General features: G+C 55.3%; 8 protein-coding genes across 8 annotated transcripts; 2 read left to right on the top strand and 6 right to left on the bottom strand.

Annotated features, from left to right (window-relative positions):
- Positions 1-279: 279 nt before the first annotated feature.
- On the top strand, positions 280-1,994 carry L226DRAFT_613587 (uncharacterized protein; the record flags this gene model as incomplete). Its single annotated transcript, XM_067686527.1, has 10 exons — positions 280-336; positions 394-428; positions 487-628; positions 749-804; positions 860-960; positions 1,030-1,095; positions 1,151-1,358; positions 1,423-1,438; positions 1,490-1,538; positions 1,606-1,994. Coding segments are annotated over 10 exons (1,087 nt in total), but the record flags the coding sequence as incomplete, so codon positions are not given.
- A 198-nt stretch (positions 1,995-2,192) lies between these two features.
- L226DRAFT_464033 (Di-copper centre-containing protein) lies at positions 2,193-3,755 on the bottom strand (the record flags this gene model as incomplete). The annotated part of the gene is made up of 9 exons (XM_067675830.1): positions 2,193-2,291; positions 2,354-2,491; positions 2,550-2,575; positions 2,640-2,710; positions 2,774-2,808; positions 2,868-3,184; positions 3,242-3,359; positions 3,414-3,548; positions 3,603-3,755. The coding sequence occupies 9 exons, from the start codon at positions 3,753-3,755 to the stop codon at positions 2,193-2,195; spliced, it is 1,092 nt and encodes a 363-aa protein (XP_067534771.1).
- A 2,114-nt stretch (positions 3,756-5,869) lies between these two features.
- L226DRAFT_509375 (uncharacterized protein) lies at positions 5,870-7,372 on the bottom strand. The gene is made up of 2 exons (XM_067678214.1): positions 5,998-7,372; positions 5,870-5,941 (listed from the first exon to the last, which is right to left on the bottom strand). Exon 1 carries the CDS (start codon positions 6,930-6,932, stop codon positions 6,009-6,011), a length of 924 nt encoding a protein of 307 aa, XP_067534770.1. The 5' UTR covers positions 6,933-7,372; the 3' UTR covers positions 5,870-5,941; positions 5,998-6,008.
- Positions 7,373-7,805: 433 nt separating this feature from the next.
- On the bottom strand, positions 7,806-9,357 carry L226DRAFT_464222 (uncharacterized protein; the record flags this gene model as incomplete). The annotated part of the gene is made up of 4 exons (XM_067675845.1): positions 7,806-8,726; positions 8,778-8,860; positions 8,918-9,141; positions 9,215-9,357. 4 exons carry the CDS (start codon positions 9,355-9,357, stop codon positions 7,806-7,808), a joined length of 1,371 nt encoding a protein of 456 aa, XP_067534769.1.
- A 1,279-nt stretch (positions 9,358-10,636) lies between these two features.
- L226DRAFT_535664 (TPR-like protein) lies at positions 10,637-13,607 on the bottom strand. The gene is made up of 12 exons (XM_067680959.1): positions 13,396-13,607; positions 12,970-13,345; positions 12,874-12,916; positions 12,729-12,822; positions 12,545-12,677; positions 12,277-12,475; positions 12,028-12,207; positions 11,796-11,960; positions 11,618-11,726; positions 11,487-11,543; positions 11,207-11,367; positions 10,637-11,008 (listed from the first exon to the last, which is right to left on the bottom strand). Exons 1-12 carry the CDS (start codon positions 13,497-13,499, stop codon positions 10,776-10,778), a joined length of 1,854 nt encoding a protein of 617 aa, XP_067534768.1. The 5' UTR covers positions 13,500-13,607; the 3' UTR covers positions 10,637-10,775.
- A 104-nt stretch (positions 13,608-13,711) lies between these two features.
- L226DRAFT_535663 (oligosaccharide biosynthesis protein Alg14 like protein) lies at positions 13,712-14,988 on the top strand. The gene is made up of 6 exons (XM_067680958.1): positions 13,712-13,841; positions 13,901-14,054; positions 14,105-14,265; positions 14,340-14,564; positions 14,632-14,732; positions 14,784-14,988. The coding sequence occupies exons 1-6, from the start codon at positions 13,839-13,841 to the stop codon at positions 14,851-14,853; spliced, it is 714 nt and encodes a 237-aa protein (XP_067534767.1). The 5' UTR covers positions 13,712-13,838; the 3' UTR covers positions 14,854-14,988.
- A 40-nt stretch (positions 14,989-15,028) lies between these two features.
- L226DRAFT_535661 (RNA-binding domain-containing protein) lies at positions 15,029-16,104 on the bottom strand. Its single transcript, XM_067680957.1, has 5 exons — positions 16,043-16,104; positions 15,935-15,988; positions 15,668-15,877; positions 15,506-15,614; positions 15,029-15,436 (listed from the first exon to the last, which is right to left on the bottom strand). Exons 1-5 carry the CDS (start codon positions 16,055-16,057, stop codon positions 15,132-15,134), a joined length of 693 nt encoding a protein of 230 aa, XP_067534766.1. The 5' UTR covers positions 16,058-16,104; the 3' UTR covers positions 15,029-15,131.
- A 2,436-nt stretch (positions 16,105-18,540) lies between these two features.
- Positions 18,541-20,290, bottom strand: L226DRAFT_509362 (uncharacterized protein). The gene is made up of 7 exons (XM_067678213.1): positions 20,203-20,290; positions 20,092-20,150; positions 19,983-20,027; positions 19,889-19,929; positions 19,764-19,833; positions 19,091-19,704; positions 18,541-19,025 (listed from the first exon to the last, which is right to left on the bottom strand). Exons 1-7 carry the CDS (start codon positions 20,282-20,284, stop codon positions 18,734-18,736), a joined length of 1,203 nt encoding a protein of 400 aa, XP_067534765.1. The 5' UTR covers positions 20,285-20,290; the 3' UTR covers positions 18,541-18,733.
- Between the last annotated feature and the right edge of the window lie 1,211 nt (positions 20,291-21,501).

Below are 21,501 nucleotides of genomic sequence, written 5' to 3'. Positions count from 1 at the left end.
CCAGTGCGCCCAGGATGTGTGTTGGTGAGTGCCTTGTTGTCTGTGTCCCCTCGACTCATCGTCGCATGGCTACTATTGACGTCACCATGCACACACAAGGGTACTCGTGACTGCGCCGAGCGCAACACCCCTCTTCCTCAGCGCTGCTGTGCCTCGTCCAGACAATCAAGGCGTGGGCGCGGTTTGAGGCCCGGTTCATGTAGAAAAGCGGATTCGATATGTTTCTCGTGCCCGTATCCTCACATCTCCATTACTGGGCTACCTAACGGTGGAGGCTACGATGTCCTCAACGCCGGACCTGAGCGTCGTGGAGCTCGCCTCTATCTTCGATAATCTGTACGTCAACACCGAGTTCACACTGCTCTGGCCACATAATCACCAAAATACGCACAGTGTGATCAATAATCGTTGTGGCTTCGCCGCATTAAGTGCGTAGTAGTGTGAGATGCCGTATCGACAATAGTGGAAGCTCATCTATCTGTCTAGCTCTATTGTGTTCAGAATACCTCGCCCACTTCACACAAGACGTGGATCTCTTCTGGACGAGGGAAGTTACGGAAGCCTCGATCTTATTCCTGTCAAACAGATACTTGCCCTTGCTCTCCACAATCACCCAGTGTCACGACAGGTGTGTCGGTGGTTGTGTAATTTTCTTATCACATTGGTCGCTGAACAACTTGTCCTTTGATAGAGGTAGGCAATTCTTCGACTAAACCATGGCCGCTCTTGACGATTAGCGGAGCTGTGCAGCCCTATCAATCGCTATGGTTGTCTTTGGAGTCCTGCAGTATCTCCCATGGGCAGGTTCGTGCAGTGCTTTGATCAATCGTCTATAGCTGTTAATTGGCTGCTATTGCAGCCTTCTCGAGTCTACGGACGTATGCCCTCTGCGGCCGTCACCGGTTGGCTGTAGCCACAATCGTGTTCTTGTTGTCTTCGGTGCCCATAGGCATCAACTTTGTAAGCTACGTTTTGCGTCCAGTGCTCATGTTTTAACCCTTTCAACAAGTCTCGCTATCGTTAGCTTAGCTCCACCACTGTCCCAGTACTGCACTGTCTACCGGAAGTTGGTTTATCGGAGGATCTGGGGAAGAAGTGAGTCGTACCGTGCTTATTGGTAGTATAACACTGGTTTAACTTGGCGAACTAGATGTCTGTACAAGATATAACGCCTAGGCACGACTGCGAACTCGACGCTAACCATATCCTCATAGTCACCATCGCTTCTCGGGTGTACCTCATCGCTGCGGACCTTGTTGTCCTTGTAGTGACATGGTGGGCCACCTACTACGGGACTGGATTGAGAGCTATACAGCCCCACTGCAGACCATCATTCTCTCACATTCTGCTGCGCGATGGTGAACATTCCCTTTCACAGTGCATTCCGATGATTGAACGCTGACACTGACACGCACACCGCAGGAATGATGTATTTCCTGTAAGTTGTATGCTGTAGGTTGCGACGCACCTCACTGATCGCGGTAACTAGGGTTCTCCTTACGCTGAACATCCTGCACCTTCTGTTCACATTGCTATCTGTGAGCCATCGCACTGCTTAGCTTACTCGCACGAATTGCTCTCACTCATGTTCCGTCCCTTCGCCAGATAAGCTCTGAATCCTTGGTTCCCGTCAGCTATATAACGATATTCACCGAGCCGTATGTCTGTTCTTTCAACTCCAGATTCGTTCTACCTCAAGCTTTCACCCTGTACAACATCACCGCAATCCTCATATCGCGTTTCATCATCAACCTGCAGGAGGTGAACCGCGGTATTAATTACTGGCAGGCGGAGAGCTCGGCTTTGGCCACCGCGTCCCAGAGCACCATTAATTTTGCGAAGGTCATTGGCCCTCTAGGTTCGTCCCTTGGTTTGTCAGACCACGGGACCGAGACAGACGTTGGTGGTGTGGAGAACGAGAGAGCCATCGGGATGGATATTGAGACGATTTCCCGTGTGTGATGCTGTAATTATCAATGACTTTCTAACGACTCTACGAATAGAACGAATTGATGCTTCTTCTGACCTGCTGGTCCGCTTCTCTCAGGTCTTCCCATGGCGTTGACATCATCATAGTAGTAGTATTCAACGAATCAGAGGGGATATGTGCGCATATAGTCAACTCGACGACATGTACCCCAAAAGGTCTACTGCATATCCGAGGACGATACGATACTACAATGCAGCGGTGCTCATTCATAGACATAACATAAGTACCCGCCCGTGGTGTTCATGACGTCCCCGATCGTGACTTCGGGAAACATCCCGTCGGCCGGGATCGTCGAGTTGAGCTGAAAGACGGGTGTCAGGATCTGGACTCGTGCGATACATACTTTAGCGGAAGGCCGCGTACCGAGAGGTCCGGAGCCATGCCATTGGGCCAATCATGTAGCGCTTGAACGGACGTGATGTTCTGCACGGAGCCGCCTTTGTAGGCCCAGAAGTTTGCAGAGTTGGCGCGCTGCCAGTCGTACCAGATCTTGTCGACCATCTGAAGAATTGTAAGTTTCCATGCCGTGACAGAAAACGTCAGCATGGGATCGACTTACAGCGTGGTGAAAGAAGAACATGGGCTCTATGTGCGGAACCGGGGCTATTAAAACAGAGCCTATCAAGCCAGATGGAGAGAGAGCACGCACCGTTTGCTGAGAACGTGGGCTGCACGATGCAGGGTGTAGGCGAGTTCGAAGGACAGTAGCCAGAAAGATCTCTGTGAAGATGATGACGAGACGTGAGATGGCGCCAGAAATCGTGACCCGGACTGAGGACCCACCCTCCAAGGACGAAGTGAACACTGGTGTGGGGTCCCTACAGCCAATCATCAGCCCTAACGTCTCTGCATGCGAGGGCGATCACCTCAAGCGTACCTGAGGTCGCTCCATGTAGAACTGAAACCCAACAAAATCACCGGGAGTCCAGGTGACGAGCTTGTGCACTTCCTCCGGAGTGATCGTCTCGTTCGCGTACAGCGAAAGGTTCGTGAACGTAGGGATGCCGCCGAGCGGCAGGAACGGCTGCAGGGTAAAGTTGCGCCGGAGGATGTGCGGGACCGGGTACGCGAGCTGGAGGTGGCGGAAGCCGCCGTCCTGCACCTGGATATCCTTGGCTGGGTCGCCCCACCCGCCGAGGCCACTGATCGGATCCGACTCCTTAAAGAGCGGGCTATTCTGGACGTCATGAGCATCTGCAGGCCACTGAGGGTGAGCATAGAGGTAGAGATAAGCAGGGAAATGATACCGACCGATCGACCAGTTCCAGTAGGGAAATGCGCCAGTGTAACCGCAGCGCTCCTTCATGGACGTCTCAATGCTTTGTACATAGAAACGATGGAAGGGTAAGAAGAGGCCAGTACTATGGATCTGCGCAAAGCAGGTGAGACATACTAGTTCAGCGCAGGCGGAATGATAACTCACCTTAGTATTGAGGTCCATATGGATGTAGACCAGATCATCCCAGTAGCTGCCGGAGGTGTTAACCGAAGGAATATTTGAGACGGAAGGGTCAACGGTAGGCGTAAGGGAGTCGTCGTGCGGAAGGTTGGCCAAACACTGAAAGAGTCATCAGGGGTTAGCTTCTGGAAAACACTCATCAGTCCGACTTACGTTGATCGCTGAAATCCACTCCGCACGTTCGACGACAGAAAGCTTGCGCCATTCTCGCCTGACAGATGGATGCGTGCATGTAGCAGCGTGTGCCCCGAGGGAGGAGAGGCCGACGAAGAAGGCGCCGGTGATGATCGACGAAAGTGAAAGCATGGTCGTGGATCTTTGGGGGATACTCAGAGCGCACTGCGCATAGATATTTGGGCGAAGGTTGCAACTCTTATACCCCAAGCGCGTCCCCAATTTGAATCGGGGAGATGCGCCGGGGACAAGCTCATGTCAACCCTATGATGTCATGGGACATCCTTGAGGTCGCGCAGCGTACTTCATTTCACGCGACGCTCGCGCACTTGCACCACGATGTATGGTAGCAGTGGACGTCAGTGTGTGCGATAGCCAGCCATTGCTGCGCCGAATGCCCTCCGACAAACAGAGAAGAGCCGTCGCGTTTGGATATCCCCACGAGAAGCTCGTCTACATGATAACAAGCTCTGCTTCCGATGCGTCGTTGTATGCTTGCGCATCAAATGTCATCAGTTGAATGGCCGGTCATTGTAACCAGCACAAAAAAGTCCGTGTACTCACCAGAAAGCCCACTTTCATGAATTCGCGGAACCAATTACCATTTATCTTCGATTGTAAGCAACCGGTGGAGCCAGGCCTCCCCATAGCAGGCTCTGATGAAGGCACGAGGAGTGGTCTTCAATGCATCGAAGGCTGGCCAACATCGTCGAGGACTTGTTATCCGACGACCGACGCTTCTGTATTCGGAGTTCGGTGAGCGATTAGCTCATATCTAGTAGGACTCCACAAGGTTCACGGAGTATAGTTGACGGCATGAACCGCATCGAACCTGTCCCCACTTCGCAGATTGAGCACCCCCGACTAGAAGCACAAGCAGCACGTACGTGTTCCGACACCCGGCCTCACGACAATTGGTCCAGAGTCAGGTATGTTTGGTAAGTTACCGGGCTAAGTAGGTCAGGAGCTGGTGACGCGTGTTCGGGACCGAGGATCGTGGCGAGGTTTCCCTGTGTCACTGTTATTATGATCACTTCTGAGATGGGCGGAATATGAGTTGCATACATTCTATCTTACGTCGGCTCCACTTAGTCTCGCGCGGGCTTCGGGGGCGTGGGTTTACGGGACTTGCTATGCCACCACCCCAATGCTCACGGCAGCTCACCTGATAGCCCCACTGGACCAGTGTTACCGCTAGCTGGCAGTCTAGATGTTCACTTTTCATCGAGCGTTGGAACGAGAGATGTGTCAACGCAGCGGGGTATGATACGTTTGTCGCCCCGTCAAGACGGCCATGACGGTGGTTGCGCGATACGTGTAGGCGCCTGTGCACTGGCCCTTGGACCCCAACTCCGTACGGACCGTACGAGCTTCTGCAAGGACGTATACATCGTACGCCTTCTCCTTCGTATCAACATCTCCGGTTTCTCTGAGTCTTGAGTCCTGAGGATACGTATCCCGCTGGAGTGAAGTACGCGCGGCGTGTTTTCAATTCGATGATCCGCTGACCTCGGCAAGGATTCGCTACGGGGGGAGTGTGTTCGCGGAAGTGCGTCGACCTGAAGAGGACATCCTTGTGTCCGGAAGCTGTCGTGACGACCGGCGAACTCAGCCAGTTTCAAATTCTGGAGAGCTACGGCGCGTGAGGCGTCCACCGAGAGCGCGCTCGCACTGGCATCGTGGTTCCAGAACCCGCCGACCATAGGGGTGATCGCCAACGTGATACCTGCCGTTGGGTCGAACGGGATATCCTGCGGGACTACAGTACACGGCATGGGTCAGATGTGCGGAAGCCACAGTAGGACGCGCCGCACCTTTGCCGCGATAACGAGAACGTCGTACCGTTGCATGGAACTTGACGTACGCGGTGACGAAATCGCCCCGGAAGACGCCGCGGGGAACAAAGCCGGCTCTCGAGGTCAGGAGAAGCGTTGTGGAAGCCTGCTCAAGGTCGAATACCCTGTCCAGATTGATGATCTCCTTGTGAGCCCAGGGACTGTGTTCGTTTGTTATTCCATCGGACCGACGCCGACATCAGGACACACAGGGGACCCGTAGTCTACAGCAGCACGTCTTGCTGGGTCAGCACAACTTTGGCCAAGAGTTGGTCCAGCGAAATTGTAGCGCCTCATCCATCAACGCGCTCTGCAGGTCAACAACCATAGCACTCACTGTTCGTCCCTGGAACAGCACCTTCTCCTACACCGACGTTGACGCACTCTGCACGTGGGGGTCGCACGCGAATTCTACGGTGAACAAAGCGCTATCAAGCCTAGATAGAAGATGCGATCAAAGTACATGAGTCGGACGAAAAGACACTGCTCGACAGAAATCAGCATGGCCAGTACGACGAGATGACTACAGAGGCACTGACATAGCTAGAAATTACTTCTGTTCCAACCTCGAGGAAACAATAGCCTCCGCCCGCTCCCAAACGCATTCCCCGCCCCGCTTAGCCTCCTCCCACTGCTTCGCCGCCGACTGCGGTGCAAGCTCTGCAACGATACGACGCGCGGGTCCGCCAGCAGACACAGCGGCATCGTTCAACGTCTTGACAGCCTCATCGAAGAAGGCTGCGTCCTTCTTCGCGCCGACAATCTGGATGAGGATGAGTTCCAGCGCGGGCAGGCCGTCCTCGTGATTCAGGGACTGGAACAGGCGTGCGAGGTGTGGTATGATAGAGGCGGGTGGCGTGGATCCCGACGGTCGGTAGACGACGGCGAGGTGCGTGAGTGCGGGGAGCGCCTTGAGCCGCGCCCAGCCAGACTCTTGGCCCTCTCCTTCGGAGAACGCGAAGGGACAGTCGGGCCGGCTGCTGTCGAAGGACGTGAGGTGTATGCGCAAGTGCGTCACGGTTGGCCCGACGAGAGACGCATCCCATCCGTCGCGACATGCTACCCCGAGGAGGTGCTGCTCGCGGGGCTGGGTAAGGGACTGCAAGGCTGCGACGCCTTGCGACTGCTTGTATGATGGTAGCGAGAAGCCACATGCGAGGCTCTGCACACCTGCGCACGCGGTGAGCACCCGATCGATGCTCTGAACAGGTCCAACGGTGAAGATGCCAAGGTTGTGTATGCGCGTGCGGACAAAGTGGGCGGGTTTGTTCGCGATAGCAGCAAGGAAGGCACGCAGCGAACGCGCGGAGGAGAGGACGACGGTGTTATAGAGGATGGGGTCCGTCCAATGCCGTACTGCAGACGACACGAGTGTGAGGTTACGCGCGGTGGCGCGGTCTGAGTGAGCTGCATGCTCGAGGATGTCCCGGACGAGCTCGATGGGTAGGTTGGAAAATGCAAACGGCGTTGTCATCCTATAGCGTGCTGGTGTATGTGATATGAAGAATGGTAATGTCTTGACCAGATATAGAGGTCTGTGTGGGTATAAGACGCGAGGTGGTCGAGGGTATACGGATTGTCGACAATGTGCTGGGTGGAGATCAGTGCAGCGAGGAGAGAACAAAGACGCACGGAAGTAGTGGGAGCCGTACTTGTATCCTCCCGAGTGGGTGGCACCATCGTCAAGCGCACCGTGTGGCAGTGGGTGGAGTTGCCTGCAAACAATTTTGGGGTGCTCGGCAGGACAGAGGAAGCGTTCAGGTTCGGATAGATAAAGTTTGCGTGTCGACGCGCTGGACTTGGCGACGGGCGCACAGGCATGAGCGCGGCGTTGAGGAGCAGGAGACAGCGAGCAGGGGTGCTGGGTCGTCGAAGAGAGACTAAAACCCGACGTCGAGGTCACGGACAGCGTCGAGAGCAGCGTCGGGGCAGACGCGCGCGATGACGTCGCACGGTGCTGACTAAGCCCCTTGCTGAGTTTCGAGCACAGAATTCCCAGAAAGGAAGGCAACCACAGCGAGATCTGAGGCGAAATCACTCCCCCGTTTCCGCCGCTGCAGTTCGGCCGTCAAAGAAGGCACGGGCGACGCGATGCTGGGAAACACGAGCCTCGAGGAACATGCGCTCGTCAGGCAAACCGTCCACAAACGTCGCAGACAACGCGCGAACATCGGGACACGACGCAAATAAGTATGGACGAAATGTCCCGTTGTTACAAGCAGTACTACACACAGCGGCGAGAGATATCGATACACCAATAACGATACGTAGTCCGTGCGAGGCCCCCTGATCGTCGCTCCTCGTCCTGCACAGGTGCGATGCCGAGTACCGCCACCTAATACAATCCTCACGACGCAGAGACGGGCGATGGAGAAGCAGACCCGGAAGAAGTCGACGGAGCAGAAGCAGCGGCAGCTAAACCTGACGAAGTCGCAGGGAGTGGCGCAGCGCCATTAGAGCCATTCGCGCTCGAGCCTGCTGACGTCGCGGACGCAGCGGGAGCCCCAGCCCCCAGCCCAGTACTGGTAGTGGACCCGTCAACGTTCACGCCCCTGGACGTCAACGCATTCAGGATGAGCACCAACCCACTCATCTGCGCCGACTGCAACAGAGAGAGGTTGATCTCGAGGCTGAGCATGCTCCCGTTCGTCGACTTGATCACCGCCGGGGGTTGTGTCTGCCCGGCAGGTGGTAGCGAGGCTGCAGCGACGGGCACAATCCCCAAAGCTGCGAGTGCAGGGAGGGAGTTTACTGGCAGCTGTACAGGGATCGCTGTGTTGCTGATTGCGGAAGCGGGCGAGGCCTGGGCTTGCTGCACTTGCGCAGAAGCAGCGGATGTAGGTGTCGCTGAGGCGACACTCGCCGGCGGGTTGTACACCGTGGTGGGCGTAGCTGGTGTCTGCGAGGCACCGCTGTAGGTGGTCGTCGGAGTGTATGAACTGTATGCATGGGGGTTGTACGAGTATTGCGTAGACGGGTACTGCGAGTACGAATAGGAGTATGGTGGCCGGTAAGGAGGCATGAACGTCGCTGTCGTCGGGGTAGCGGAGGACGAGTAGTAGTTAGATGCATTGCTCGTCCGCACAGTTGGTGTTGGTTTCGGTGCAGGAGTAGAGGGCGGCGGAGCTGCTGCACGCTTTTCGCGCTCAATCTTGTCGAGCTCAGCCCGCGCGGCCTTCAATTCTGCATTCAAGGCAGCTGTCTCTGCACGCTCCACCTCTAGAACAGCCTGGGCGAGGACATAGCCCTGATCTGCGGGGGAGGCCCTCTATAACGGGACATGAACATCGTGGTGGAGTCGGAAGAATGTCGTACGCACCTTGCCTGTATTGACTCGCGCCTTCATGAAACGTCGCTCGAGAGCTCTTTTCCGCTTCCAGCACTCCAGCGCAAATTTCGTATCTGATAGCATAACCGTATGACGCGCCGAATCGAGCACGGAAGACAATAGTGACATACCAGCAATCTCCTCCCTCAGCAAATCCTCCTCGGTCGCTTTCCGTTTGCCTTTGCGGGAAGGGAGTGGAGTCCCGTACTGGATCAACGTCTCCAGGTCTTCTTTGGGTTGCTGGAAGACATGATACGGCAACAGACGATTAACGACGTCAAGCTCGTCAATGAACGGATTGTCCACGTCAGGGTAGAGAGCAGCGCGCTGATCCTCCGCGAGCCGTGCGGCAACCCTACGCAGCGAGGAAAAAAAGACAGTTATTCAGCCATCGCTCTCATGACGCACATACAATCGCACAAACGCACCTCGTAGCAGTCTGCACCATCGCATCCAGCTCATCTGCGCTCCGTCGGTGTCTCTTGCCCAGTGCGATCGTCCTCGCCTTGACTGCGTCCAGATCCACCGCCACGCTCTCCTTTGGGTCCCGCGGCTCCTCCTTCACAGGCATCGTGTCTCTGTCCCCATTGCTCCCATTCACCAGCGAGCCGTTCGCACTTGCAGATGGGTCCACGCTGACGTCCCTCGCATCCGTTGCGGCCGATATCGATCGTACGATTGGAGTCGGGGGTGCAGTCGTCGGCGCAGTGGTCAGGACGGGCGTAGCGGGGGTCGCCGCGCCCGAAGAGTATTCAGGGACATCCTGGAGGTGCCGGAGCTGCGTCGATATCGCCGAGGGCTGTTTTGGGGTGGCAGGAAAGGAGGAATACGCATGTGAGCTAAGGCCTGCGAGGCTCGACATCCTGCCTTCAGCGGTTTTGTTTGTTTTGTCGCGTTGACGCTGTCACGCCTGCTGCCTTCGCAGGGCGTGATGTGGCTGCGTGACCCAGCGCCAATACACAGCGTCATCGTCACACCGCGGTTCAGGGTCGGCCCGGGCCTCCGGCATGCTGGGAGGGGACCCAGGTGTTCTACTATTAAGTTTGCGCGATTTCGTTGCGTGCTGGGATGCGATGCCTCACACAACATGTCGACTACAACGATACAGAACGCAAGTAGTGCGCCGCTGATGCGTCCTCCGCTAACTCAGCATCACTGTGCCGCTCAGGCTTTTGCGGCGCCAGACACAGCACGCATTGCAGCGTGGCCCACTGGCATGGGTATTACAATGGTAGAGTTATCAAATTTCACAACGTACGTGTGCGGCTTGGTCGGAAGATTCAAGTCTTCGATCAAGGTCCGAGATTTGGGTGCGCATCTTGGGGAAGGAGGGAAGGGGGGAAGGAATGTGTTTTGCGATGCGATGGGTGGGCAGACCTTTCCGCCCGCATTAAGGTTTTCCCGTTCTCCAGCAGCTCGATTCCCGGGGCTGGTCTGGATGTATTGATACTAGACTTCACCCTGACACACATGTCGTCGTGACGTCAGCGAAGGGGCATCGGCTAACAGTCCAGTGCTGAAGAACTAAAACAACCGGCACTCCGGTGTTCTATTAATTCCCGCCATGGTCGGGCTATTGGTTGTCTGTCCGACTGACGTCGGTGTGATCGCACACGCGAAAGACATGCAGGGGTCAGAACCTGACATGCTCGACAGACCACGGAGCGCAGTTGTAGGCTCGATCAGGGGACCGCTTATCGCTCTCAATTGCTGCGGCAGAAGGAGAGCGCTGCGCAAGAAACTGTGACATTCAGGCCGGTTTTCTACGAGGAGCAAGCACAAGACTCACAGAGACCGGAAGAGCAACTGCGGAGTGTCCGACATACACGCAGAGCTCACTCGCAAAGTTATCTCTTGCAAAATAGATGGCAGGTGAGACGTTCGTGAAATACAGCTGGGCCCGGACGGCCTGGTTCCTAATTGTTCCGAGATAACAAGAAAATATGTATCGCTACATAGGTACTTACTCACTGATCGCCCTTGGGATAGCTATACAGACCCCCCGGGGGCGACTCCTTCAGACGCAGCTCGCACTGACTGTTGCCTGAGGGAAGTCGGGAAGTGTCGTCGTAACAGCTCGTTCGCCTGGTTCACTTCTTCCGCATTGCTGGCTGCGACGAACTCGAGGTACTGCCGGGCGAGGGTCATATCTCCGCCGCCATGGCTGATGTGGTAGCGTGCGACGTACACGGCCGACTTAGACCATTCAGGAACGGGCTTTTCTATAACAGAGGGCCGTCAGTACGTTGCTGTCAGGGGGAAAGCAGTATTGCCATGCAGGCGTCGCGGTTCCGTAGAACTGCGCCACAAAGACCATGGACTGTGCCACAAGGGTCGAGGGACGGACTAGGGGTCGAACGTACGGCACCGAAGCAGACGGCGTGGAATGAAAGCGGGGAAGAAAGGGGAAAGCGACGTACGGGCTGCTCGACAGACCTCGACTATGCGTCGATGATAGGCCGCGGCCTCGGCATATTCCTCCAGGTCGTCGTGGAGCTTCGCAAGCTTCAGATGGATGACGGTCTCTTGCGGGTCCGCGCCTATGAGAGCACGCCTGAGACATTCGATCGCTTCCCGTAGCCTGGGAGGTTGCCGTAATGACGCAGTTGGAGGAGTTGGGGAATAAAGGGTGCCCGTCAGCACAGCAGCGGACATAATGCGCCCACAAAGTACTCGGGGTCTGGGTATGGATTGACGTACCTGCCCATTTCCTCGTAGCACATGCCCTGTGCCTGCCATATCCGCACATCATACGGTCTGATAGTGATGATGATGGACGCGATGTCAGAAAGTGTCGCGGCATGTCAGGTGAGATTACGACATTCACTCACCGGAGAGCCGTTGCGTGCTGGTAGTAGTACAAGGCATATTGGTGCATGCTCAGAAGTTCATACGCCTGGGCGAGGCCGTACCACGCTCTGTAATCCTTTCTGTTGACGTCTGCGTCATGATGATCATTGAGTTGACATCCGGCTGGTCCCGATAGGAATACAACGACGAGATACTTACCCACAGCTTTCCGATATGCTTCAATCGCTGCATGAGAGTTCTTCATCTCGACGTACTCGTGACCCATGAGAGTCCACGCTGCCAGGTAAGTCCGGTCAAGCTGCGTTGCGCGCCTGAAGTACTTGACGGCCTTCTCATGCTCGGCACGCAAAGAGTAATAGTTTCCTGCGGCACAAAGGTCCGGCGATCAAGGTCAGATGGTAAACTCGGTGCGAAGTACGGCATATCCTACCGATGATACAACATATCTCGGGTCGGTCCTTGTCGATAGCGAGATAGTCGTGCGCAAGCTTTGAGAGCGCAGTATTGTTCTCAGTTACGTACAGAATGTTCGAAAGAATGTCGATGTCGTCAACCCGGTAGGGATCAATGGCAAGAATCTTGCGGAACTGACTTTCTGCAGCGGTAAAGTCTGGAGAAGATAGACAGGTCATCCTGGGCTGATCGGTGAACCACAAACGGCGACGGAGATTGCACGAACCATGAAGATAGTAAAGGACGTTTCCTCGAAGTGCCATGATCCACATGCTCCGTGGAAAAAAGTCGTCGCTGAGAAGTCGGTCGCACAAAGCCAATTCATTATCGCTGGGGCTGTTCAGACTGTTCAGGGTCTTGACTTGAAACATGAGTACAAGCGGATGACTGGCAGGTAGCGGAAGCAATGGCAACAGAGAAGACAGCTGTTAAAGCGGAGCGGTTTAGTCCCTATATTTGCCATGCCGATGATATCATAGCAAAGTTCACTTCACCTCATCACCATCACATAGACAGTCTCCGAGGGCCACCCAAGTGGACCAATTCCACGGATACTGCGCAATAGAGAGAATGGCGCTCTCTATTGCCTCCTCTCGTCTAGAAAGACGGCAAAGAAAGACGGCCTTCCTGTGATCTAAACTCAATAGAGTTCTTGGGAGACAACGTGAGTCATCTTACAAGAACAACAACCACGGGTCCGTTGCATTGTTGACGAGCTCCAATAGCTGATGAAGAGAAGCGTTCACAGGTTCGGGAGGCTGTTCACGAGTCTCTGCAGACAGTTCTAGCTGTGCGGCAGGGTTTGAGCACCGCGTGGACTCACTTTCGAGCTTATACCATTCTCGCTGTGCCTTCTTCTCGCTCTCCTGTAGGCGGGCTCGCTCATTGTACCGACGTGATGTAGAAAGAGGGGATTTACCAAGTACTGACTATAGACACGCAAGAACGTAGCCTTAGAACTCCGGCAAGTTTTCAGCCAGTGAATGGCCCTAACAAACTCCTTTGCTTCCATGAAGGTCTTCGCCATGGCTAGGTGATCGGCGTCTTGGGCTTCCCACTCCGCCTCTTGCCGTAGGATCTCTGGAGACAGACCTTGCAGAGGCGGCGCATCAGGATGACGGGCCTGGAACTGATACGCTGTGTCTGAAGCCACAGCAGGTGCAGGTGTTTGGACCGCAAATGAGAATGACGGACGTGGGGATCGCGATCGCGCGGGCGTCGAGGTGAACGGGGGCATAGAGGGTGGTTCAGGTAGTCGTTTGGATGCGGGAAGCGAGCATAGCAGCTCCGCGGCCCTGAGAAACGTCTCAGACCGAGAGCATTTTGTTGTGTAGGCTGTGCTCACCACTTCGACGCGTAAGCTAGTCCTCTGTCGGAGCAGTCGCGAACTGCATTCCGTAACGCCGCCACCACCTCGCCGTCGACCTTGAACGGTGCCACCTCCACCATGCTCCGGGAAATACTCGCGCTTTCACAGTATCCGTTGGATGACAGTTGTTAATGTTGAGAAAAGAGATACGAGGTTAGTGGCCACCGAGCAGACATTGAGGAACGGGTTCAAGCACAAAGGCCCGTGCCCATACAAGGCAACTGATGTCCACGTCACGGCACTGGTCACATCCCACGAGGCCACCGTCGTCGGCGAGTCCGGCTCAGCTCACGACGACCATGTGGACCAAGAGGCGCAACGAATAGGCCTGCTACTTATAAGGACATCCTCGCATACTACAAGATTGAACTGGCGCTGCAGTACTGTCTGATCATAACAAGACTTAACCGATAAGGGTCATGGTACGTGAACCTCTCTCAGGACCTGTATTGCGCGGTGCGAACTGATCCCATAAATCTAGGGTGTCCTGAGCTGGCTTGCTCTCATCGCTACATTGACTGTTGCCGCCGGTTTCTTGCGCCTGTGCATCATGCTCACTGCCCCAAGGCCTGCCAAGCCTTCCGGACGCCGAGAAGCCATAGAAACATGCAGCTTCGCCGTCTTTCTTGGCTCAGGTCTGTCCCTCGCTTCCGTCCTCAATACATACTGACGAAGACATTACTAGGCGGGCACACCAGCGAGGCTCTCATCCTTGTGTCTGCCCTCAACTTTGACCGCTACGTCCCGCGCACGTACATTATCAGCGAAGGCGACACGCTGAGCATGCAAAAGGCGGTCGAGTTGGAGTCGGCCAAAGCCGCAGAAGCTCCGAGTACCGTGCCTTCTGTCCGTCTCTTCCGTTCTTCGTCGGGCTTTCTCGATTCTGTCTATACGCGCGAATCCACTGACTGTGCGATCAGAGCATGCGATCAGACCCGCGTTACACGTTCGTCGTGATACCCCGAGCTCGGCGTGTCCATCAGTCCCTCCTCACCACCCCATTCACCGCGGCTTTGTCGCTCATCGCCGCCGTCTGGCACTTCACCGTCGGACCGCTTATGGCTCGTCCACCTGTCCCGGAGGTGCTGCTCCTCAATGGGCCTGGCACATGCTTCGTGTTATGTGTCGCGGCTTATATGAACAAAGTATGAGGCTTATGCTCTCGACTTGCATGCTCCCCATTGACAGCATGTTTGCATGCTTCACTCTAAGTTTCTCGGACTGAAATCGCCCAAATTGATATATATTGAGTCATTTGCCCGAGTCCGGCAACTATCCCTCTCTGGGAAGTTGCTTCGACCATTAGTGGATAGGTGAGCAAGCATCATGTCTGCCTCCTCTTACTAACTGTTGATCTTCGGTAGATTCGTAGTCCAATGGCCCGAACTAGTGAAGGACAAACGCAGGGACGAGTGTCGTGGATGGCTTGTATGACACTTCAGAGGCTTCTCAGGAACAACCGTGTGCGGCGATGATCGTCTCAAAGACTCCCTATGAGTTAGCCAAGGGATGTACCCTCAAACTCTATGGGCCCCTCAATGTAGATGCATAATCACAACGAAGAGTCTCAAGTGGCTTGCTGCATTGCAACCGGGCCTTGAACGTTCTTGAGCGCTTATAAGATGGCGAACATTGTAATGATACACTGATAAATGAACAACTCAAGCATCCCGAGGCATGGAAATCAATAAAAAGAACCGCACAACACCTCTCTACTTGCGCGTCCACCGATCTTCGCCGTCATGACGTCCACCGCGTTTGGCTGGACTCGCGCTACGCCCACGTCCAGCTTCACGCTTGCCGGGTTCCCAACCACCTCCACCCGTGGTCTGCGGAGGGTTTAGGCGACGTTCTAGCCTTTGGCCGTGACGCAACGAACGGACAAGTTCCGGGGAAGCGAGTCGGAGGTGCATGAAATTGCAAAAACCGCCTCGATTGCATTCACCGTTCTCGTTCTGACGGCAGCATGCTTCACGAAAATCGGTTACGGGCGACAGTTCCGCGTATAGCGGACGACCTGCGACGTTGTCGGAGTTGAGTGTTGCGTCATGACGGGGAATAACATCTAGAAGCGGACGTCACGTACCTGCATACCAGCGGTCGTTCAGGTTGTCAACCGCAGCCTGAGCCTCCGTCTCCCACTCATAGCGCGCATAAACGTTCCCAATAAGGTGGTCTCCGACGTTGTCGCAAACCTTTGCATGGGCGTGTCAGTATGAAACCGGGATAGGGACACGACTATGCTCACGTGAAGCTCCAGAAGATGCCCAAACTTCGCCAACTCGCAGTAGAGGTCCTCGTACACCGCGTCAAATCCCTCCTGCAACTCCTTCTCGGTCTTGTTGCAAACAGGATCGTGCGCGGGGTTGTGGTAGACGTTCGGAAGGAGTATAGTCTGAGAGAACGCGGGCTTGATATGTTTGCGCGAACAGCGGTCGCCGTGGCGGCATGCACCAATCTACACGAGCATTGGTTAGCTATGCATCGCGACGTGGAGGAAGAAACAATCGCTCACTTTGTAGTAGAAGGAGCAGTTGACACGGTCTTGCTCAGTACCGAAAATATTTGCCTGCAGCAAAGTCAGCTCTGAAGCCCCAAAACATGACAAGTATTCGCAACATACCAAGTGTGAGGCCATGACGGACGGAAGTACCTGGGAGGTTGTGCAAGGTCGATGGGGAAGGTGTGCGTTACAGCGACTTCACCGTGCGAACTGGCGTTTATATATGTGGCTGAGGCTGCTGACTCAGCCAAGCTGGTTGCCTTTTCTAGAACTTTCGATGTGGCTTAGTTGCTGGGAATCGCCTGAAAGATCTCGAGTTCATCTTCACAACAAGCAAAGTCCGCCGCTCAACTTCATGGCCCCTTGACTCTCTTAGATTGCCGATGATTCTCTGAAGCCTGGGCGCATGCATAACGCATCGAGGACCATTAGGACGAGTTTGTGAGCGAAGCGTTTGCGGGACACTCTTGAGGCTCTTCAAACGAGGTACGGCGGAATACAGACGAAATCCGACCGCATCTATCTCATGCCCAAGTCGCATCGCAACCCAAACTCACTGCTGCCTTACCATGCGTTTCTCATTGTCTCACGAGCGCTGGCAGGTAAGTAGTCCGATTGTCGTGGTGGCTGCGACCTTGGGGTTCCGCATTGAATGAATGCGAAGCGCCATAGATAGCGGATTTGACACTACGACAGCCTGTTGCGGGAGAACAAATGGCGCCTGGCATCTTGTGATGTCGCAAGAACGAGTGCCTTGCTCGGGGCGCTGTGGAAGGTAGTCTAGGATTTTCTTGTGCGCCGGTCTGTCCCCCGCTTCTCAGGCGCGCTCTACGCACTGGACAACAGAGACCGCATCTAGGTATTACTGGCGACCCTGCTCCCACTGACCCTTACGCTGACTTTCTCCGGATGACAGATGCCGGGGAGTCCCCGGTCGAGTCCTGCTGAGTGGCTCCACTGGAAGACCACATGCTCCCCGCGCTGTCCTGGTTGAATTTCCTACACATTTAACAGTAGGCTCGAGCAGGATGTTATTGTTTCCTTTGGTATCATATCTAGCAGGTTGACGTGACGGCCAGATCAAGGGTCCGCGCCCTTTTTCGCTGATTGCCAACTCAGGTCGTCGGCGGATTTAACACCGTCTTCTTCCTTCGTCAGGCAAAGAATCGATCTCAACTTCATGTGAGAAGTGATTACAGTCCTGTACCTATCGTAGTGATCACTGAGAGCTCTTTGCAACTTGTAGGTTGACATGTCCGCATGCGCCACGAAGCGCGAATTGCTGGGCATGATTTGCGTTGTGAGCCCGAAGGCGCAATTCACTGATGCGGTGCTCATGAATATGGTATATCCGCACGGAGAGGCTATCAAAGACACCTACGCACCACTATCGAAGTCGTTGCTCTACCCCGAACAATGTTTCTTACGGTGGCATCGGACCCTGACGGTACGGGAATACAATCGGGCTCCTTTGTATCCGACGTCGCTGATTCCGCCGCTGCAGAGACACGCTCGACCGTGGTAGCAGCTCGACGAGACTATAACCGTCAAGTCTTGGCATTCCCGAGCTCGCTTGGCTACCACTTGGCATGCGAAAATTGTCACGGTGTTTTGCTATTGCTACCGCCTCGAAAGCCAATCTGCCAGAGCCGGCGTCTTCTTGCCACCTCTTGACCTCGGGCGATCCGCTGTCGGAGCTAAGAGTGGCAAGATAGTAATGAACCTGTCGTCTGTTCTGGTCCAAAGGTTGTGCGCACCGCAGGATTGTCTAGTCTGCGACTGTCCCGAGGTTCTTCGCAGGGAGTGTCCGTACTGACGACAAGGTACTCGTCTCTCACGTTTATCAGATAGGGAGAAGGAGCACACAGCCTCTCTCGCGTGAACGGGAGAACTCCGAATCAAGAAGTTAATGGCCGGCCCCCACTCGCTTGGATCATGATCCCGCCGCCGCCTTGGACTTGCCGCTCGAACCTTGTCTAGGCGGGTTAACTCAGTGACGGTTCCATCGCAGAACTCACTGCCCCCTTGTCGCCTCACCAGCCGTCCTTGACCATTCCCAGCTAATTGACATTTACGTCAGAAGTCGCGCATCAGGTGGAGACCTACCAGGAGCCCTTTGACTGTCATAAGGCAGGACCCTCACGCGCACGGTTCCCCGGCGGCCTGTGTTGTCTGATCCGCATCCAACACTTACCCCACACAATATACAACACAGTTTCGGGCCGTAACATGGGCCGTCAGCTGCGGCATTAGACGGCTGCTCCATCCGCGGGTCAGCAACATGGTGTAAACGGTCGAGACTTTCATGAACATCTTGTCGTTCAGCTACGACGCAGTGACTTGACGATCATCCATCAACTTTGTCTCTTGTCTCTACAAGTGTTCGTAATTCTGCAACATTGACGCTAGTTGCCGAAGCGCTGGGTATTCCAAACCCCTGGGCATGGACCCCGTAGGAAGACTCGGAGATTCGACCCGACTAGCGGGAATAGGGGACTCGATTCTCAGCAGCAGCGCCAACAGACCCACTTCGTACTCGAGGTTGAATTGCGTTGTACTATTCAACCAGCGCCTGCAGCATACTAGTACTGTACTCTGTGTACGCACTGGATCTACCGATCGGGGTAAGATTGCGATTTGATGGTATCGTTTATGTACGATCTGAGGCTACAGAAATAGGTCCGCGGCGGTCACAAACGGTTAATCAACAACATTTACTACAGAGCGCAAGCAACGTTCGTAATCCAAGCATAACTAAAAATATACGGCGAGATCGGGAGAGGTCTATATACAGGTATAGGGCCAAGAGCGTCAGAGTCCACTGCTTTTGGGCCACTCGGGCTGGTGCCTGATAGGCTCCCACGACATGAAAGAGTCTTCCCAAGGAGGGCTGGGGTATGCACTGGGCTGAGTATGCTTGAAGTCCCATGCACGTGGAGACTGAATCGCCTGCGGTGCCAACGAAGCGGGAGGCAGAGAAAGGGATGGTCGCAGGGCACCGGTGCCATAAGGCGGGCGCCCAAAGACCGCACTGGTCGGAACGGCTACAGCACCCTGGCTTGCGAGGACCTCGGGGGGTGAGACGACGTTGCCCAACGCGGAGCTGCGACCCGGCAAAGTTTAAGTCTATCACAGTCGAGAATAGCTCACACACATGAAGCCACTTACGTAGTAAATCTGTCAAGGTCCGAAATCCCCTTGTGAACCTTGCAGTCAGACCGTGCGCTATGCTTGGCATAGCGTGAAAGGATTTCCGTGGCGCGCCGGAGCCGGAGTGAAAGTTCGAGCACGGTGCTGTAGCTCGTGTGGTCGTGCAGGCACCCGCAGTGCTCGTCAGAGAGATGATTGGCGCAGCCCTCAGACGTGGGAGGAACCAAAGGATCAAGCATGTCCCCGAACAGCGCATCATCTACTGCTGCTGCGCTAGAAGGGTACGATGCCAGGAGGTAGGAAAAGTCGTAGTCGGAATTGAGGAGGGACGTCACGGCATCTGCACCGTAGACATCGATAGGGGACTGCGGGGTAGGGGAAGGGGTATTGAGAGGAGATGGGCTGTCAAAGACTGAAGGACTAGACGAATGGGTATGTGGTTGGAGCAAGCCGGAGGTAGAGGATGGAGGGGTGGAGACATGGCGCGCGTGTGGCGACGTCGGTGGGGGCGACGCTGAACTCTTCGACGATCCTGCTCTGCCAAGAATATTGCCTGGGACACCTTGTTCCTGGTCGTTATCGGGTGGGGATTGCCCAGATTGTGCCCAGCGCGGATGAGGCTTATTCTTGAGCTGGGATAGAGAACGTCGGTACCGAGGTAATTGTAGGAAGCTGATTGCGACAGACGCACCTCACGAATGATGCTCTCCAACTCGGCAACGCGCTTCTTCAATCGTCCAGCTTCGTCTTGGGCGTTGACCCTGCCAGGATTTATTTAGCATCCGGCTTCACGCCTGGTGTCATCGAGAAGCATACCTATGAGAAGGATTGTCCACTTCGTAGACGCAAAGCCCAGTCTGATAGAGACGTTCAGCGGAAGCGAAACATGGTGAGGCGGTGGGATGATTACCAGTCCTAGTTGAGTGCAACGGCCGCATGGCCGTTGACGGTCGCACTGTCGACCGTGACGGTCAGCAAGATCGCTCTACGGGCGCTGACAGAGACATGGGGTTCCATACCATCCTCTTCGATGTATGGCAGTTGAGGCATGACTGTGTCGGCCGGTTGCGACGCTTCTCTGCTTCGAATGAGCATGGCGATGAATCCGACGACGACGACGACGGACTCACTACGATGATCATCGTCAGAGGTGCGCTTAGGTGAGGCGGCAGAAGACCTCTTCTTCAGAGCAGCAGTGGTTTCGGAAGACATGTCAGATGAATCTGGGGGGCGGAAATGAAGGTGGACCTACTTCCGTGTGGGGACCTTATATTGTCCTTGATCCCCGCTCTTGGCGGTGACATCCGCCACCAGGGTACGGTTGGAGCTCTGTATGGCAAGAGTGACTGGGAAGCAATCCTAGGTAATCGGAAATCCTCAGAAAGACTCGAAGCGAACGACATGGCGAGATAGGCGCACGTGAGAGCTACGGAGTGGGAACGCAGAATAATCTCGCCGGAATACCGTGGGAGGTGGAAGACGCCGACAATCAGTGTCCCATGGATGCCACCCTCGTCAAGCTTGCTGCGATCGAAGCAGGTCGGGTCCTTTCTGGGGGCACGCCAGCGAGCCTTCTCCGGAAGACACTAACTAGCGCCGAGCCCTGGGGACTCACGTCAAACGCAGCGAATGGCCCAGGCTACATGCAGGACCCCTCGACACCGGGTGTGATGCCGCTGGCCATGGGGAGCTATCGAGCGTTCATCGCGCTAAGGCTGACATCCTCGACGCTGACCGCTGACAGCCTCAATGCCTGCGTACGTAACGCGAGGCGGTGGCTGGCTGGGTGTGGCCAATGTGAGCTCCGACATATCTTCTTTGCAACTTCTCCCTGAGACTGACCTGCATTGGCTCCAGGTGCTGCGCAGTGCGTTGAATTGACGCAATGCTGAACCGGCACGGTCTCGCATTCCAGGTGCACACGACAGAGAAGTCGTGGGGTCGGCGGTCGACATCATGTCCATGAACACCGGTGAACCTCAGCATCGGATGATCCGAATCTCCAGAACGCCTTGGCGCACGCAAGAAGGTATCCTCTCGTGGTGAAGGAGATTGAGCATTGGCAAGGTGGAGAGACTTCGTCAGGTACATCGTCCGTCTGGGCGACGGCGGCAGTCGAGTGAACAGTCGCTGATCAGCGGCCGCCGGTATAGGCAACCCAGCCAGGACAAGACGGTAGACTTCAGCAGGGGCGACTGGTCGTAGCTCGTCGTCGATCCTCCTATGCGCCCTGGGTAAGGAGGAGACGATGGGTAACTAGCTTGGCATCCGCCTGCGGCAAAGTCAACTCCCTTCCTGCCAATGTACGTACATCAGGGCGAATGAGATTCGAGAAGAAATAGCGTTTCCCACAGATGTTGCGGATGTTGCATGTATGGTCGGCTATCTATCTGCGACCGAGACATGCCAATCGCCTTAGAGAGATGGGG

Source organism: Lentinus tigrinus (assembly GCF_003813185.1).
Source record: "Lentinus tigrinus ALCF2SS1-7 unplaced genomic scaffold L226scaffold_14, whole genome shotgun sequence".
Taxonomy (NCBI): Eukaryota; Fungi; Basidiomycota; class Agaricomycetes; order Polyporales; family Polyporaceae; genus Lentinus; species Lentinus tigrinus.
This window is presented reverse-complemented; position numbering and strand designations above follow the sequence as displayed.

Bases quoted from the DNA above. Each gene is read 5' to 3' on its own strand.
- L226DRAFT_509375 (XM_067678214.1), bottom strand. From the start codon at position 6,932: ATGACAACGCCGTTTGCATTTTCCAACCTACCCATCGAGCTCGTCCGG.
- L226DRAFT_535664 (XM_067680959.1), bottom strand. From the start codon at position 13,499: ATGGTGGAGGTGGCACCGTTCAAGGTCGACGGCGAGGTGGTGGCGGCG. The intron at 12,476-12,544 runs GTGAAGTGAACT...CCGCTTTAACAG, and splicing joins GTCTATGTGATGGTGATGAG to CTGTCTTCTCTGTTGCCATT. The intron at 11,727-11,795 runs GTAAGTATCTCG...ATCATGACGCAG, and splicing joins AGCATATCGGAAAGCTGTGG to ACGTCAACAGAAAGGATTAC.
- L226DRAFT_535663 (XM_067680958.1), top strand. The intron at 14,266-14,339 runs GTCCGTCTCTTC...CTGTGCGATCAG, and splicing joins CTCCGAGTACCGTGCCTTCT to AGCATGCGATCAGACCCGCG. The intron at 14,733-14,783 runs GTGAGCAAGCAT...GATCTTCGGTAG, and splicing joins CTTCGACCATTAGTGGATAG to ATTCGTAGTCCAATGGCCCG.
- L226DRAFT_535661 (XM_067680957.1), bottom strand. The intron at 15,878-15,934 runs GTGAGCGATTGT...ATGCTCGTGTAG, and splicing joins ACTGCTCCTTCTACTACAAA to ATTGGTGCATGCCGCCACGG. The intron at 15,615-15,667 runs GTGAGCATAGTC...GCCCATGCAAAG, and splicing joins GGCATCTTCTGGAGCTTCAC to GTTTGCGACAACGTCGGAGA.
- L226DRAFT_509362 (XM_067678213.1), bottom strand. From the start codon at position 20,284: ATGTCTTCCGAAACCACTGCTGCTCTGAAGAAGAGGTCTTCTGCCGCC. The intron at 19,705-19,763 runs GTGCGTCTGTCG...TCTCTATCCCAG, and splicing joins TGGAGAGCATCATTCGTGAG to CTCAAGAATAAGCCTCATCC. The intron at 19,026-19,090 runs GTAAGTGGCTTC...GCCGGGTCGCAG, and splicing joins GACCTTGACAGATTTACTAC to CTCCGCGTTGGGCAACGTCG.